The following is an 18142-nucleotide window of genomic DNA, read 5'->3' as shown; positions in this document are numbered from 1 at the left end:
GAAAGAATAGAGCTGACCTGGCGCGAAATTGAGTTTGAGGTTAGCCTGGGCTACAGAGTGAGTTTGAGGTTAGCCTAGGCTACAGAATGAGTTTGAGGTTAGCCTGGGCTACAGAGTGAGCATAAGGAGAGCCTGGGTTACAGAGTGAGTTTGAGGTTAGCCTGTGCTACAGAGTGAGCATAAGGAGGGCCTGGGCTACAGAGTGAGTTTGAGGTTAGCCTGGGCTACAGAGTGAGTTTGAGGTTAGCCTGTGCTACAGAGTGAGCATGAGGGCCTGGGCTACAGAGTGAGTTTGAGGTAAGCCTGGGCTACAGAGTGAGCATAAGGAGGACGTGGGTTACAGAGTGAGTTTGAGGATAGTCTAGGCAACTTTATGAGATTCTATCTCAAAACGAAAAGTAAAAGAAAGGTTGGGTCTCTAACTCAGTGGTGAGGTTTCCACTTGTTTCACATACACGGGATCTTGGGTTCAACCTCCAGTACAGAAGGAAAAGATAAGAACTGGAGAGACGGCTCAGTGGTTAAGGACTAGAGCTCAGTTTCCAGCATCCATGTCGGGCAGCCCAAGACCACCTATAACTCCAGTTCCAGAGACCCCGACCTCCTCTTCTGGCCTCCACACACCTGAGTACACGAGACATATACAGACACACATACACATAAATAGTTTTTAACAAAAGGAAAATATTATTCATAAAACACACACTGGGCATCTCATTTGTACAAACTCATGTGTGATTTAAAATATGTGGGCAGTTTCTTTCCTTGAGATATTTTATGGGCACACCTTTAATCTCAGAGCTCCAAAGACAGAGGTGGGCAGGTCTGTGTGAATTCAAGGTCAACCTGGTTTGCACAGTGACTTCAGGCCAGCCAGGGCTACACAGTGAGATATGTCTCAAACAAAGAAAAAATTACATGTATGTATTTGTTGTTGTTGTTTTTGAGACATGGTTTCTCTGTGTAGCCCTGGCTGTCCTGGAACTTACTCTGTAGACCAGGCTGGCCTCAAACTCACAGAGATCCACCTGCCTCTGTCTCCCGAGTGCTGAGATTAAAGGCGTGCACACCACCACCTGACTGAAAAAATATTTTTAAATTATTTTATGAATTATGTGTATGCGTGTGCATGTGTCTCTGTGTGGGTTTGTGCAGTTGCCTGCAGAGGCCACAGGGGTCAGGAACTGTATAGTTATAGGCAGCCATAAGCTGCCTTTTATGAGTGTTGGTATCCAAACTCAGAAAAGGGCATCAGATCCCCTGGAACTGGAGTTAAAGATTCACAGAGCCTGGTTAGCTTAGTAAGCAACAGTGACCCCACTTGACAAATGAGAAAACCGAGGCACAAGGACTCAGTCACCCTGAGTGGCCCTGCACACAGTGAGCCTAATGAATCTAGGACACATTCCCACCACCTGAGCTGGTGACCAGTCAGCATTAGAAAACCCAAGCCAGCCGGGCGGTGGTGGTGCATGCCTTTAATCCCAGCACTCAGGAGGCAGAGGCAGGCGGATCTCTGTGAGTTCGAGACCAGCCTGGTCTACAAGAGCTAGTTCCAGGACAGGCTCTAAAGCTGCAGAGAAACCCTGTCTCGAAAAACCAAAAAAAAAAAAAAAAAAAAAAAAAAAAGAAAAAGAAAACCCAGGCCATCCTTCCTGCTGAAGTGCTGACATTTGTGGTGACATTTAGGGCACAGGTGGTCAACAGGAAACAGAACAAGGCTGCTCCTGGCGGAACATCTGGGGATGTGTGAATGAATCGGCGAGGTAAGCCCACATTGGAGACCCAGAGAACTCTCTGTGTCTCCCAGCTTCACCTGTCCCTAGAACCCTGGAGGGGTAAAACCCTGGCTAAAGCAGTCCGCACCCACAGACAGGCTAAGGGATGTGCAGGTCCAGGGTTGGGCTGCGCTGGCAGCTGAAAGTGAGAAACAAGGAAGCTGATGGCTTACCCTTGTCGGTGTGAAGGGATTTAGAACCTCTGGGTGTGACGCTAGACATCTCCAGGTGTGTCTCTAGAAAGCTTTAACTGAAGGGGGCAGCATTGTCCTACCAGCCAGATAGAGGGAGCCAGCGAGCTGAGCCCCAGCCTTCATCTCTCCTGGCTTCCTGACTGGGTGCAGTGTGTCCAACTTCCCACTCCGGGTGCCATGATGCCCCATCATGATGGGTCCAAATACGGTTTTCCTTCCTTAAACTATATCTGACATTTTGTCACAACAGGAAGAAAAGCAACTAATACAGGAGAAATCCCCCTGAACATGCAGGGGACAAGTAGGGAGCTGAGGGGCTAGTATGGGAGGCCTGGGCGTCCCAAGTCTAGAGTTTCCTTCATTTGTTAAGCCTTCTGCCTGCCCAGGTAAACCTGACTTCAAAGGCAAGGGTGGGGCTCACCAGAATCACAGGTGCTTTGAAGGTGCTGGATGAGAAGCCCGGGAGGTATAATTACCTGAGAAGCCTTCTCCAAAAGGCAGGGAGAAGCCCAGCTGTTGCCAACCAGCACCTTGGAAGGGAGCTCCAGTGAGGCCTCCTTAAAGGGACAGTGTTCTTCCCTGCAGCCTCCAGGATGACTCTAACACCATCATGAGAGCTGTTTGCTGAGCATGGCCTACCTGTGTGGAAGGCAATGTACTAAACTGGGAAGCCATCCTGTCCCAGGAGCCTATCATGCATGGGCACACAGCTGCATGAGACCCTTTCATTCTCATAAAAGGAGCCATGAAGCTGGAGCGAGTGCATTCTGCTCTTCCAGAGGACCTGAGCTTGGTTCTCAGTAGCCTCTCCAGCTTCAGGGGATCTGACACCTTCTTCTGGCCTTTGAAGGCACCTGCACACATATGTGGTGTACTCCCACAGACACATACACTCAAATATATATATATGTATGTATGTATGTATTTGGTTTTGGCACAGGGTTTCTCTGTATAATATAGTCCTGGCTGTCTTGGAACTTGCTCTATAGACAACTTTGGCCTCAAATTCAGATACTTGCCTGCCTCTGCCTCCCAAGTGCTGGCATTAAAGGCATGTGCCACCACCGACTGGCAAAAAAATATTGTTTCTTTTAAAGATTCTAAAAGGAGGCTGGGCAGTGGTGGTGGCGCACGCCTTTAGTCCCAGCACTCGGGAGGCAGAGGAAGGTGGATCTCTGTGAGTTTGAGGCCAGCCTGGTCTACACTCTTAGAGTGAGTTCCAGGACAGCCAGGGAGGTTATACAGAGAAATCCTCTCGAAAAACCAAAAAGAAAAAAAAAAAGAAAACAAAAAACAAATAGATGGAGAGACACTGTCTCAAAAAGAAAGGAAGGAAGGGAGGGAGGGAGGGAGGACGGAAGGGAGGGAGGGAGGGAGGGAGGGAGGGAGGGAGGGAGAGAGAGAGAGAGAGAGAGAGAGAGAGAGAGAGAGAGAGAGAGAGAGAGAGAGAGAGGAAGAAAAAGAAATAGAAGAGGGTGTGCAGAGATAGCTCCCAGTGGTTAGGGGCACTGCTACTCTTTCAGAAGACTGGAGTTTGGCTCCCAGCACCGACACCAGATGAAGGAGCTCACACTGCCTGTAACTGTCAGCTCCAAGGGATCCAAACACCCTTTCTGGTCTTCTTAGACACCTGCATAAACATGTGTATACATTATACATGCAAACATTAGTTTGAAAAAATTTAAAGAGAAGAAAGTTTGGAGATGACTGTCAACAGTGCCTGCTGCCTGAAGGCGGAGACCTGAGTTCGATGCCTAGCACCCATTTTCAGCCAGGTCTGGCAGCACACACCTGGAACACCAGTGCTGGGCAAGTGGACACAGGCTGCTATCAGTCTAGCCATCCAGAGAGGTCTGACTCTCAGAAAATAAATGACAGCAATAGAAGAAGACACTCAACATCAGCCTTCGGCCTCCGTGTGAATTCATGCATACATGCGTGCTGCTTACACATTTACACACATGCACACATATGTGCACGTACACACTACTATGCCTTCAGGTACTTGTTTTGTGTTTTGTTTTGTTTTTTTAAAGATGACCTGCTTGCAGGTAGCAGGAAGTAGAACCTTCTTGGGTTCTGGTCATCATCTGCATAGAGACCCTCAGCCTCATGGTTTGCCTAACTTCTCCCGCTGCCTCCCTACCCCCACGCCCACCCCAGAATGTCAAGTGAGACCAAACCTCTAGGCCTCCTTTCCACTTGTTTTCCCTGCTGGGAACAATGCTCTCCCACTCAACGCTGGCGAACTACAACTCCCATTTCAAGACCCAGGGCGAGCATCTTTGTAACATCTCTGTACCATATACTGTCCCTTCTTCCTTGGGCCCAGCTTGACCCGGGGCCACGCCAGGACTCTGGTGCTGTCAGTGGAACGCTACTACTGAGACACATCCCAGCTCACAGCGTGCTCCAGCGTGGGATGGACCACTTCCTCTCCAGCGTGGGATGAACCACTTCCTCACCTGAGTCTTGGCCCTTGACAAACATGTCCAGGTGCCTGGCTACAATAAAGGTTCAGAGACTGGAGCGGGAATTTGTTTCATTGCCTCGGTAGATGACATCCACAAGATGGGAATCGTGGGACAATTGCCTTGCCGGGGGATCACGGCTCAGCACAGGTGCCCTCTGTGAGCTTAGCTGTGTCAGCTACATTCTTAATTAGTCCTGACAGTTCTTGGAAGTGGACATCATCAGCCTTACCTTGCACAAGAGGTATCTAAGATGGCGTCTGGGGTCACAGAATGGGTCACCTGGTTCTCTGGAATCCATCCCTGGGCACCCTGCTCCACCTCTGCCCAGCATACCTCTGAGCCCCACTATTATGTTTGCTGCATGAGAGGCAATGACTCACAGGTGCATGGCTGCCCTCAGTCTGAGTTAAAACTTCCTGCTGTTTATTTGGCCTGCGTAATTAACTGTGTGGCTGATGTGTCCTCTGGACTCAATGTCACTTCCCTCGAACATCCGGAGAGAGGACACAAGGTTGGGGAGAAGCAGGGTGGCTCAGACAGGGCTGACTCTGTTGTAACTTCTCTGGGTTTTAGCTTTTGTGTTTTGGGGAGACAGGGTCTACTCGTCTGCACCCCAGGCTCGTCCCATCGAGCACGAGTCACCACACACCTTGATCTGATTATGGCTGCTGTTTAGCGTGACTTTCATATATATAAACATTTCACTCCAGATAAATTAAGCCAAATTGGGGGGTGGAGCACTAGCTCATTAAAACTGATGAGACAGCCACACAATGGATGATTTCAAGCCACATTTGAGCTCTGTGCTCTGACAACACACCCAGATACATCCTAAGAATGAGGAAATAGATTTTTATTTATTCCATGTGTGTGTGTATACACACACATTTAAAAAAAATTTTTATTTTTCTTCAAGGTCTCGCTATAAAGCCTGGGCTGGCCTGGAACTATGTAGACCAGGCTGGCCTGGAACGCAGAGATCCCACCTGCCTCCTGAATGCTGGGATTAATGGTGTGTGCCACCGCCACCGCCACCACCACAGGCTCAGAGGCTGCATTTAATAAGACCCCAAGTGCCATTGTGGACCTCGAGTTCTCAAAAGCCCCTGGATGTACCACATGACAACAGGTCTCAATGACCCTGGCCATAGCCGCCTGAGGCTGATGGCTTCTCTCTGATGTGCTGTCCCTGGCAGAAACCCCACGAGCAAAGAGGTGGACAAAGGGTGGCCTACATCACTTTGTCCTTTTCTACTTTATTACTTCAAATTAACAACCACAATAAAGCTCAAAAAAGTCCAATATTTACACAGGAAAAAGTACAAAATTCCCCCCAAAGTTCTTCAGTAATTTTTTTCAGTTTTTTAAATTACAAAGTAATAAAAAGTTTTGCTCTTTAATTAAAAAAAAAGGGAAAAAGAGGTAAATAAATTAGGAAATACACACACCGAGAAAACAAACAAAGATAAAATAAAAGTTAAAAACCAGGTGTTAACCAGGAAGGGTAAATTCAACACTTAACCCTGACCCAGGGTCCTACTCAGAAGTCAGGCCTGGGAAGAGGGGTGACCACAGGTGACTGTCAGGACCAGGGGACTAACTGGTAAGTCAGAGCCGAAGCCATCTGGGAGCAGACTCCGTGGACTTGCCCTAAGATCAGATATGGAAGATGGGGCTGCCACGCACTGGCATCCGGGGACAGGTGGTGGCAAGGACTCTATGCCCTGAGGGATGTGGAGGTCATTGTCCACCCCACCTTGACTTCAGGGGGACGAGAACAGAAACTTGGCTAGGTAGGCATGGCAGCCCACCTGCTGCTCTGGAAAATACAGGTCATACACACACTCACACACACTCACACACTCACACATGCACAAGGCATCATGGCCCACCACCTCACTGCCCCCTCAAGGTCTCTGCAGAGAGGTGATGGGGGGGTAGACGGAGGGGGACCAGGATACTTAGGGGGACTCTGGGAAAGCCCAATACGAAGCTGGCCATTGTCACCGCCAAGGGACTGCAGCTGTGTGTGTCTCCTTGAATCCGAGGCTTATGAAATCTCAAGGGACTTGTCTTTGACCGGCCAAACCACTCCCTGATGCAAATTCTTCAGGCACCTCCAACGGCTGCCCGGCACGTGGTGGATGGTGGTGGGAACAGGTGGCTGGAGTATGACCCGATGTCATTAGAGGAGTGTTGGCAGCCTTTGGGTTGGGAGCAGCGGGCAAGGCAAGGGGGACAGGAATCCTCAGTGATAGGACATCTTGTCTTTTTGCCATTGGAAAAATAAATCAAAGAAACAAAATCCATTGTCGACTTTGTGCTGGGTTGTGTGTTGTTTTCTCCTTTCTGTTCATTTGAGCGGTTGGTTCATTCTGTCCTTTGCTTCATTTTGTTTCTAAGAAGATGCAGTGAAGACACTAGAAAGGTTATGGAGACGACAGGTCAGCGGCCTGGCTACCTCAGTCTACCCAGCCACCAGATCCCCTCCTTGTCCCTCTTGGAGCCCAGAGTCTGCTTTCAGACCTAGCACACAGTGTGCCACAGTCCCAAAGGGGGCACCACCATGCTCCTCTGTCCTGGTGGGGTGAGTGGTCATCCCAGCCACCTCACAGCCTGAGCCATCATCCCAGCCACCTCACGGCCTGAGCAGACTCGCTGTGGGAGAATTTCTGCAGAGTGAACTGTTTACAGTAGCCAGTCCCTTAAAGGGTGAGTTACTGCCTGCTGGTATCCCCCTTCTCCAGGGAGCCCAGTCAATGTGGACCAGAAAAGCCCGTGGCCCTTTCACCCAAACCAGGCTAAAGGGTATTTTACTACTTCCTCCAAAGCCTCAGGCAGTCCAACCCCAACCCACGTTGGCCAGACGGCCTTTGCTGGGTATAAAAGCACCAAGACTCTTTCTGCATCCTGGCCCCTTTTCAGCTTTGCACAAATTAGCTTATGTAACAGCCAAAGGGCAGAAATAGGCTAGAGCCTTGGAAGCCCATGTGTGGCCGATACCCTGGTCTCTCCTAGTCACCAGGAGGAAAGAAGAACCAAGGGCTGAGAAGGGGTTTCCCAGCAGTGTTAGCGTGTACAGATTCAAGTCTGTCTGCAGGAAGCTGCAGCCTGGATGGCAGGAAGGGGAGGTCCACGGTGCCACTTCTCCTTCATGTACTACTTGTTTTCCTCCCACTAGGGACCCCAGCAGACATCAGCACTCACCTAAGCAAACACTGGTCCGTGGCGGCTCTCCTCATTTCCCAAGATGGTCAAATGGCACGCTTGTCTTCAAGAGGGGCCCAAGAGATAAGCGGGAAGAATCAAGTCAACTAAGTCCCTGAGCAACCAACTACAGCGATTTCCCAAATCGCTCCCCACCTTGAGCTCCATCCATCATAGCAGAGCCTGCAACCTAAAGGCAGACTGTATGATGTCAGAGGTAGGGGAGGTGGGGGTGGGGTGGGAATCGGAGGCAGCAAAGTGACGGCTGCAGCCCACACCCAAACTGGAGGCCAAGGCTGGTTCAACCCAGGCCTAGGTCCACAGAGGCTCCTCTCCCACAGGCAGGAAGGGGTAGATCTACCTTTGCAAAGTCCCTTTCCCTACATTCTGAGTCTAAATGTGGCCATTAAGTGCAGCCCGCCAGACAGGACCTTCTCACATCCCTTGCTGTAATCAGTGCCAATGGGAACTACTGAGGATTTCCTTATGGCGAGAACCGCAAACGACTTGTTTCTGAGGCCCCCACTGCCCACCCAGACTGGGTCCTCATGGTCAGTGCTACTGCTTACTGGGCTGAGTTATTTCTCTGAGCCTCAGTTTCTCACTTTGCTCCACAAAGGAGGGTTAATTAGTTCTAGGGCAACAAGAGTACGGGGAGGGAAGAGACCACAAGGTCAGACCAACACCAGGAATACCTAGGTCCGCTATATCCCGGAGAGGCTTGGTGAGAGGTAGCTCACCTGTGAGGCTGAAATCCGGGAGACCTCTTGCCGCCCGGTGAGGTCTGAAGACGAGACATTGGCAGGTGCACCTCTGTGGAGTCTCATGCTCACCTTCCTCTCCCGGTCGGCCCGTGAGATTGCTCTGGGAGAAGTATTGCCTGGACGGACGGCAGGAGCCAACCCTCAGTGTGGCCATAAGCAGTACCCAAACCCTTCTCGGGCCCACCCAAGGCTCAAGGCCCCTACTGACCAGCCTGTTGGATGCGGGAGGCTGGGGTGGAAGCCACAGGCTCGGCTGCACTTCGGAGTCGGTTGGCGGTAGCCCCCGTAGGTGGGCCAGGGGGCAGGGCTCTGGTCGCGGATCCCCGCAACTGCCCCATCCTCTCTTCCCGTTCGTGTTCTCGTCGCTCCCGGTCTACGTCCTCGGGATTCCGGGCTGCACCCTATAAGAACGTGAGAGGAGATTCGCGTCAACCCTATGAGGATGCCGCACTGCACTGCAACCCAGAACCCTAGCAGGACAGAGCAAGAGCAAGGGAGGAGGTGTGGAGACCTTCCCCTTGCTTCTTCCCATACTCCAAGGCCAACACTGACCCTCTACCACAATGCACAGGAACCAAGCCACCCAGCACATAGAAGACAGAAGTGCCAGAGGAGAAGCAGAGAGAGCTCAGCCTGACCAGGTTAATATCTCCAGGATGACCAAGGGGACTTCTTGGTCCTTCAACCTGGCTCCCTGTGTTCCCAACCAAGCAGGGAAAGCATTCAGAGGCCCAACTAGCTGAGAGACAGACCACAGCCAGAGAAGAAAGGGCAGGTTCAGAGTCACAACTCCAATGACAACAGAGCCAAGGTCCCCTGGTGCCCAATCATAAGGCCACCTTTTCCTGGCTCCTAGATCTGCTACTCCTACTATGGAGTCACAGCCAGGAGACCTAGGGACTCCATTAATGCTGTTACCTGGAAGCCCAGGGGACAAAAGAAGCCAGGCAAGATGTTCCACAGAGCAAGAAGGCCCTCAGGCAAAGCTAGAGAAGGTGCCTTGAGCCCCCAAGGGCCTGTCTTTCAAGGTGCTACCCCGAGTACAAGAAAGGAGAAAGGACCAGAAAGAAATGCAGCGTGGGAGCAGTGCCTGGCCGCGTTACCTAGCTGGTCCTGAGGCCGTCCACAGGGAAGGGCAGGGGGCTGGCGGGAGGGGGGCCGCATCTGTGGAGGAGAGAGCTACAGGCTGAGCTGGAAGCCTGCTCATGGCCATGAGGTCTGGGCTCTGCAAACCCATGACTTTACAGGGACTAAGAAGCCCTGGTGCTCTGGGCCATGGGGAAGGAGCTGTCTTCAGGGACCCCTGAAGGGAGTGGCTTGACTCAGAATAACCCCTCAATCCTACTGGGGTAGCCAAGCCGAGCAGGCATATTACTAGAGCTCCTAACTTCTTGTCTGGGCCCCTCTGAAGTGGAAGTGTTGACATCTTTTGTCCTTACTTGACCTGGCTGTACTACACAGCCAGTACAAAGCTGGGGCTAAACACAGTCCTGCCACTAAGTCCCATTCTGTCCCTCAAAAGGACACTGTTCAGAGACCTGCCTTGGCCCTTCCTAGTCCTCCACTCAGAAACCAGGGCTTAGGACTGCCAGAGCTCCTACTGTGCACTGGCTGCCTGGTTCAGCTGGAACTCAGCCCAACCTGAGAGAAACAGGGGCTGTGGCACTCAACAGTCCCTCCCGTGGCAGCAATGACTTCAGTCTCTTGTTAAAAGGGAAACTGAGGGTCAGGGAGGCTAAGAGGTTCGCCTCAGGGTGCGGCCAGGTGGATGGTTGGAGTCTCAGCAGCTCCAGCAGGCTCAGGCCAGACATGGTCACTCACTCACCCTGCTCCCGTCTACCCAACGCGATGGACGCATCAAGAAATGCGCACCAGAGAGTTTTCATGGCCTTTATTTGTCCACAAGGAAACACAAAGTCAGTGGCAAAGTCACACGAGCGACTCTACACAGTGGCTCTACTGTGCAGTCCTCTGTCCTTGGCTGTGGCGTCTTCTCCCGGCTATAACAGTGGCTGTGTTCTCAGAGAGACATCCCAGGACCCAAGCCTCTGGAATTCCAGTCCCCTGGGGTGGCACATGGAAGGTCATTCCAAGGTCAAGTGGCTCTTTCAAATCCGCTGTTCTTGGAGCCCTGTCTGTCCAGTAATGGTGATGGCTTGCTTACTGCACGGCAGGTGAGAAGGCATGGTCTTGGATGATGGCTGAGAAAGCTTCTGGTATCTCCTGTAGATGTTCTTGGTAATGGAGCTGGTCACACACGCTGGAGGCAAAGGCTGTCCAGCTCTGAACTCTAGTGTCTGCCTCTCAGGACTCCAGGGAGAGATCAGGGACCAACAATGGGGCAGGGAGGGTGCATATGGCCAAGTCTGAGATTTTTGTCAGCTGGCCAGTCACATAAGGGGCACTGTGAGGAAGCCCCACAACAACTGTCCGCAGAGCCTCCTGGAATAACAAATGTTCCCATTTGTCACGCTGGATGTAGCAGCAGCCACTTGTGGCCTTCTGAGTGCTATCTGGTGGGTGGCTGAGGAGCCAGAGTCCATTTCCAATTATTTCAGTGGATGAGAAAGTCAGCGCTACAGGGCCAGAGGCCACTAGAGTGGGCGGCACTGGTCTAGGGTACACAAATCCACTCTTCAAGATCCACTGAGAGGGGACGAGCCCATCCGCAAACTGGATTCAGTTAAATTTTCTGTAGCACGTATGTGGAACCCAATGCTTTGAACACCCTGTGTTAAAAAGCGCTAGCCCCATGACCTTGCCCAACATGCTCTGAGCTGGAAGGACCTCCGCTATCCAATTTTCACTCCAGCCCCAGAGATAAAAGCCACAGGTTTGTCCCCAAGGTCCTTGGCCTATGAGATTTCCTTAGCAAACAGGCCCAGGTCACTGACTGGGGCCCAGAGAGAAGAGGAGCCCAAAATCACTGTGCCCATCTTGGTGGCCAGAACACAAGGCCTATTTCAATCTTAACACTGGATGGAACGGGCCAAGGGCCACTCTGTGAAAAGAGAGGCACACGAGAACGAAGGGAAGGGAAGTGTTTAATGATCTCAGAATCAATACATAGGCCAATGACGAGGTCTAAATGGAGTGGGGTCCTGTGATGTGCCACCAAGCCCCTCCCAGGCAGCGGCACTGACTCTTCTTCAGGCTTGTTCTAGCCCTCAGGCTTGTTCTAGCCGGTCCATTCCTGAGAATCCCACGCAGGGCCTTTTCTGTCACACCCTCTCCACTGAACAGCCACCTCTCTGGAACAGAGCATCACCCCCGCCATCCCGCAGGATGTTTCCTCAAGCTTGGCTGAGATGGACTGAGATACCCCTGGCGGTGTCAGTACTGGGGCCCTGGCGTCCAGACCACAGGCCAGTATCTTTGGGGAGGCAGTTGCTCCACCTCCTCCACCGGCCTATCTGGGGGTCCTTGGGTGCCCAGGGGCGCCGGGCACCTGGAGAGGACAGAGAGAGCACAGCTGAGGCTAGGCTCTCATGCTTGCTAGCTAAGTTGCAAATCTTGGAAAGGCCAGGCCCTGGAAGGTCCTTACCAGTAAGTGGGCGAGTAAGTGGGTGAGAACGTGGGCCCAGCGCAAGGCCAAGGACGGGGACAGGGTGACGCAAGAGCTTCGTTGTCTCGGGGCTGAGCCTGGCTTGAGGAAGCCCCCTTTTTCCAGAAGAGATGTGAAACAAGACATACAATTTCACGGATTCCAGGGCTTGAGGCATGACTGGTGAATGCTTCTCCCTAACCCACCCTGTGACCCTTAAAAGAGCGAGACAGAACAACTACCTAGTAAGACCCAGGGTCCTATAAACAGGAACAAAGTGGCCACTCTGACAGGGTCCAGGCTGGCCATGGAGGCCTCGGAAAGGGCCGCCACTTGGGATGCGCATAAGAGTAGCAGGAAAGTGCAGACAGCTATCAGGGCAGCAGGGGGTCCGTCCAATACCATCCACGAACCACAGGTCCCCAAAAGGGACCAAAGGTCAGACCAGGTTCTTTTCCACCTGGCGGGTGGTGGTGCCTTCCCTTGGCCCTGCCCCCCATGGCGGCACACCCTGTTTAGGCCAAGCAGGCTGGAGATGAGGGGTTCCGGGACCCCCGCAAGTTCATCCACACTGTCCAGCTGGTACCTCCCATCTAATGGGAGCCCCGCCCCCCACCAGGTCACCCTGACCTTATGAGTCAGAGCGTGCCCTGTCCAGTCCCCCAAGCCCGCCTTGGCCTGCCGGTGACTCACGAATTTGAGCATGTTCCAGTCGAAGACGTAGTCATAGGAGAAGCCCTGCCGGTGAAAGAGGTTGCGGAAGAGCTGGCGCAGGTAGGAGTAGTCGGGCTTGTCGTCGAACCGCAGGGAGCGGCAGAAGTTGAGGTATGTTGAGAACTCAGCTGGCGGGACACGAGGACAGAAGAGGCCACCGTGAGGCTCGTTCTCCTAGGAGCCTCCGCGGCCACCACTGTCCTAGGCACCCACTGACCCCGCAGCAGCATCACTCTAAGAGGGTCAGGATGGACGGTGACCAGAGCACGGCCCATTCTGAAGCAGAGGTACTGTGGAGTGGGCACAGCTCGCCACGTGTCTGACCAAGCACTCTGCGGTCACAGCCGCCAGGTCAACAGCTGCCCTACACTCAAAAGACTTTTGTTCAAGAGCCTGGTGGGATGCAGTCCCATCACGACCTAAGCCAAAAGAAGACAATTTCTACTTCTTCAGACATCCGGGCTGAGAGTGGACCTTCAGGGTTAGGCAAGAGATGGGGCTGGGGACGACACCCAGTATGTAAGAGCTGGGTGTGGAGTGTAGGGGTTCAGGTATCCCAGCTAGCTCTTAGGCAGAGAGAGCCTAGTAAGAGACTGTCGTACACGCAAGGTCAGGGGTAACCTCATGGGTGACCACCTTCCCCCACCCCTCCGCGTCATGCCTTAGAAGGAAGTGCTATGTCCGCCGGTACTCACAGGGGTAGCCTTTGCAGAGGACCTCAATGGGTGTTGACATCTTCTTCTCACTGATACGTTCATACTTCTGACGCTTGGTGGCTGCTTTTAGACCCTGCCAGGGCAGGGAGCCCAGGTTGAAGTACATGAGCACGTAGCCCAAGCTCTCCAGGTCATCTCGACGGCTTTGCTCTGCACAGGCCAAGAGGTCAGGGGCCACAGGTCAGGCTGCACTTCTTACTGTGTACCCTGCCCTCCCCTCCTCCATGCCCGCTGGCTCGCGGATGCTCTGTTATAACTGGTGCCCTGTTCTCCTCCTCTTCTGGACTGCCTGAGGCAGAGCTTTCTTGTGTCTGTTCCAGCCAGTTTTTCCAGCCCGGGTGCTATTTCACTCAACGACTGTGTGTGGGCACCCACCACCACCCCCTTTCGTGGCCTGTCTTGTACACACTATAGCTTGAGACAGCGCTGGGGTCAAATCCCGCTCTGGAATTCATTAAGCTGCATGCCCTTAAACAGTCATGTTAAACATCTGGGCTTGCATTTCTCACAGGGACAAATGAGGAAACGCTGCCACCCTCTCGAGTGGACTGCCAAGGTAGACAAAATATACACAAGATCTGCTTATGAAAGGGTCCATACGGAACAAGTCCAGACCCGGGCCAGACAGGGTGGGGAGCTTCTCAGTGAGGCTCCCAAGAAGAATCCCTGGGGTCACCGACCCAGGTAGGAGCATAGGCTCATCCTGGCCAGCAGCCACAGCATGCTTGCTCAGACCCAGCCCACTCACCAATGCCCAGGTGGGTGTTGATGGAAGCATAGCGGGCAGTGCCAGTCAGGTTCTTGTTTTCCCGGTAGGGAATATGCTGGTGGGTGCGGGCATCACGGTATTTCTTGGCCAGGCCGAAGTCAATGATGTAGACCAAGTTGCCTTTCTTCCCCAGGCCCATGAGGAAGTTATCCGGCTTCACGTCCCGGTGGATGAAGTTCTTGGAGTGGATGTACTCGATGCGGCTAATCTGGGGGAGGTGGAGAGAGCAGTTACTCTACACAGAGGTGCCATATTACACGAGGCCCCTTGCTCTGGCCCGGGGGAGAGATCTAGCCTCCGTATGAAGCGTGGTTTCAAGGGGTGGCCAGGCCTCCCCAAGCTATGAGAATGGACTGTGAGAGACATGTTGAGAGACAGAAAGCAAGATCAAGGGGTAAGCAGAGGGCTGAAGAGATGGCTCAGCTAGGCTCACAAACAAAAATATAAGGGGTGGGCAGAAAGGCAGCCCAGTCCCATGGAACCCGACCTGGCTTGACCCTCATAGGGCCTGAAGCTAGAGACAGTCAACCAGACATGGGGGCATGGTCAGAGAGATGGAGCACGACAGGATTGTCAGTGGGCTTTCAGACACCACCAAAAGTCAGGCAGACACACAGCCCACTTTTCTTTTTGATATTTTTTTTAAGTTTTTCAAGACAGGGTTTCCCTGTAGCTTTATAGAGCCTGTCCTGGAACTCTTGTAGACCAGGCTGGCCTCGAACTCAGAGACCTGCTTGCCTCTGCCTCCTGAGTGCTGGGATTAAAGGCATGTGCCACCACCACCCAGCGAGACAGAATTTTTAAGAGCTCAAATGAACAGGCAGGAATGTGACATAGCTCTGGCAGGTTATGCTGACTCGGGTCTCATGTCTTGGCAGCTGAAGACCTCAAGGATGGTTTGGGGTTTCGCTCTGTGAAAATTTGCCCTTTCTTTTCTGCATGTGTAGTAAAAATGCATGGTCGCTGAAGACCAAGACCTAATGCCTGCAGCAAGATCAGTACCTTCCATGGGAGAGGCAAAATTCTAAGGTTTCTTATATATTTATGTTTGTCTACTTGTGGGTATGGATGCCAGGATATGTGTGTGGAGTAAGAGAATACCTGGGAGTCAGTTCTCCTCTCTACCACGCCCCAGGGATCAAACTCAGGCTATCAGGTGTGGCAGCAAGTATCTTCACATTGGAGCCATCTTGTTGGCCCCAAGGCCAATATAAGTTAATATAGTTCTTTGCACATGTGTGCACAGGCTTACATGTATGTGTGAGTTTTAGTGAATTTTGTTTTCTCCAGACAGGGTTTCTCTCTGCAGCCCTGACTGTCCTGGAACTTGCCTGTAGTCTAGGCTGGCCTTGAACTCACAGAAATCTGTCTGGCCTCTGCCCTCCCAATGCTGGGATTAAAGGCATGCGCCACCAGCTAGAATTTTATTTTTTAATGCACTGTCAATTGAAAGCAGGGTCGCTTGAGTACCAGACGAGTGCTCCATCCTTGAGGTGCATCCCCAGCTCTGGTGTTCATCTTCAAGAAAGTCTTACTATGCATCACAGGCTGGCTCCAAAGCCCTGGCAAACCTCCAGCCTCAGAGCCCTGAGAACTGGCATTACTGACATAAGTTATTACACCCCAATTCTGGATTTGAATTTTATTGGGTTTTTTGTTTGCTTGTTTTTTTAAAGATAGGTTGTCACACTGTAGTCCACAACGGCCTTGATCTTACTGTATTTCTCCCAAGTGCTGGGAAAACAGGCATGAGCCACCACGCACAGATTCTGGCTTTATCTTTTTTCTTCTTTTTTAAATGAAACAAAGTCAGTTTGTCAAAATGAAGTTTTATGGGTCTGGCAAGATGGTTCAGCAGTTAAGAGCACATATCACTCTTCCCAGCACCCGTATCAGTTAGCTCACAACGGCCATGAGAGCTGACACCTCTGCTTTTTGAGACAGAGTTTCTCTGTGTGGCCCTGGCTGTTTTGGAAGGGTGGCCTCAACAGAAATCCACCTGACTCTGCTTCCCAAGTGCTGGAATTAAAGGTGTGGCCCAGATTTTAAAAATAAATCTTAAAAATAAAGTAAGAAGCAACCAAAGAAGATGCCTAGTTTCAAACTTTATACCCCATCCCTTTACATGCAAGCACTCCCATGGATACATGAGCACATACACACAAGGGCACGCACATGCACCACACACACGTATACCAAGCAGTCTTAACACAAATTTAAGCAGGGCCCTTACAGAAATAGGGGTGCTCAGAGAAAGGGGCTGTGCTGGCTAGTTTATGCCAGCTTGACACAAGCTAAGGTCATCAGAGAGGAGGGAGCCTCAACTGAGAAAACACTTCCATAAGATTGGGCTGTATGTAGGCATGTGGGGCCTTTTCTTAATTAGTGATAGATGGGGGAGGGACCAACCCATAGTGGGTGGTGCCACCCCTGGGCTGGTGGTCCTGGGTTCTACAAGAAAGGAGGCTGAGCAAGCCACAAGGAACAAACCAGTAAGCAGCACCCTCCATGGCCTCTGCATCAGCTTCTGCCTCAAGGTTCCCGCTCAGTTTGAATTTCTGTTCTGACTTTCTTCAGCGGACTGAATCAGGATATGTAAACCAAATAAAACCTTCCCTCTCCAGCTTCCAATAGTAAGCTAACTAAGGTAGGGGTGGGCATATCGACAAGGGAGAGTGGCTTTACTTTTTTGACAAGGCTTCCCTCTGTGCACCATCAAGGGCTGCAGGACCTGGCATCTGCTCTGCCCCCTCCCACCCCGTCCTGCACAGCACCCCACTTAATCTCCATGATAACCTGGCAGAGGGAAAACCAGGTGGTTGAAGCCTGGGACAGAGCTTAACAATCCTGCAGGGCAGCAGCCGAGGCACACCAGGGGAGTGACTCAGCAGCTTTGGGGTTTACTTGAGAAATGTCTTCCTGCCACCTTTACCTTCCCTACCATTATGGACTCCTCGGGAACCTTAAATCCAAATCAATTCTTTCTTTACTAAGTTGTTTTGTGTCACACGTTTTTGTTTGTTTTTTGAGACAGGGCTTCTCTCTGTGTAGCCCTGGCTGTCGTGGAACTTGTTCTGTAGACCAGGCTGGCCTCTGCCTCCCGAGGGCTGGGACTAAAGGTGTGTGCCATTGCTGCCACCCGGACTGGTCACACATTTGATCACAGTGACAGAGACGTAACTAGTACATCAGGTTTGGAGTTGAGCCTGGACTCTACCTGTCCATAAGACACCCTCGGGGTTCCACAATCTGGTCCCTAGAACAGGCTCAACCTCTAGAGGTGGGCTGCGGGGCTGGTATGGAGGAGCCACCAACACAACGGCTGAGAGAGTAGGGGCTTGCCACTATGCTGGCACAGCGGGAGAGTCACCTGGACAACGGGAGGACTGGGGACTCACCATCTGGTCGGCCAGCAGCAGCACCGTCTTGAGGCTGAACTTTCGGGAGCAGAAGTTGAAGAGGTCCTCGAGACTGGGCCCCAGCAGCTCCATGACCATCACATTGTAGTCACCCTCGGCCCCACACCATTTGATGGACGGGATGCCCACTGCGTCCAGGGAAAAGAGGCATGACCAGGGTCCCTCTGCATCGTCTTCTCCCTGCTCTACACCAGGACCAGCCTCTTCCACCCTCCCATCTTCTGTACTGCCCCCCTACTCCCACCCCAGCCTCCCTCTCCCTCCTCTCCTTCTGCACCATCCCCCATCTGGCCCCATCCCTGCATCACCTCCTCCCTGCATCATCTTGTAGAACTTGCTCTCAATGTGGAGCTGAGGGTGCTTCGTTTTCACGCATTCGAGCTTGATGGCTACTTCCTCACCAGAAGCAATGTTGGCACCTGCCCGTGTGAGAGGAGGCAAAGGACCAGGGTCAATCTCAAGCGGCCACGTAGTCCTTACCCAGTCAGTGACTCAGGTCTGAGGCTGCCTAGGTATCAGTAATACTCAGTGAGGCTGAGAAGAACCCAGCTCACAGAGGAACC

The 18142-nt window shown here is 52.1% G+C and overlaps 1 protein-coding gene across 6 annotated transcripts in view; it reads right to left on the bottom strand.

Moving 5' to 3' along the window:
* Nucleotides 1-5682: 5682 nt before the first annotated feature.
* Csnk1e (casein kinase 1 epsilon) overlaps nt 5683-18142 on the bottom strand; it is a 38872-nt gene continuing 26412 nt past the window's right edge. For 4 of the 6 annotated variants that reach the window (XM_038342292.2, XM_038342291.1, XM_038342293.1 and 1 more), the window contains exons 3-12: nt 17888-17998; nt 17559-17707; nt 14140-14368; nt 13371-13541; nt 12655-12803; nt 9521-9581; nt 8626-8818; nt 8394-8533; nt 7654-7717; nt 5683-6866 (exon numbers count right to left, since the gene is read on the bottom strand). In XM_038342292.2, the coding sequence (XP_038198220.1) occupies nt 7701-7717; nt 8394-8533; nt 8626-8818; nt 9521-9581; nt 12655-12803; nt 13371-13541; nt 14140-14368; nt 17559-17707; nt 17888-17998 (1220 nt within the window). In that variant the 3' untranslated portion in view covers nt 5683-6866; nt 7654-7700. Of the gene's footprint in view, nt 6867-7653; nt 7718-8393; nt 8534-8625; nt 8819-9520; nt 9582-10293; nt 11866-11961; nt 12078-12654; nt 12804-13370; nt 13542-14139; nt 14369-17558; nt 17708-17887; nt 17999-18142 lie in introns of those variants that run through there. The other 2 variants (XM_038342296.1, XM_038342297.1) reach the window with 2 other exon arrangements.

The sequence above is a fragment of the Arvicola amphibius genome, chromosome 9 (genome assembly GCF_903992535.2).
Source record: "Arvicola amphibius chromosome 9, mArvAmp1.2, whole genome shotgun sequence".
Lineage (NCBI taxonomy): Eukaryota > Metazoa > Chordata > Mammalia > Rodentia > Cricetidae > Arvicola > Arvicola amphibius.
Note: the sequence above shows the minus strand (reverse complement) of the source record. Positions and strands in the feature narration are given on the sequence as shown.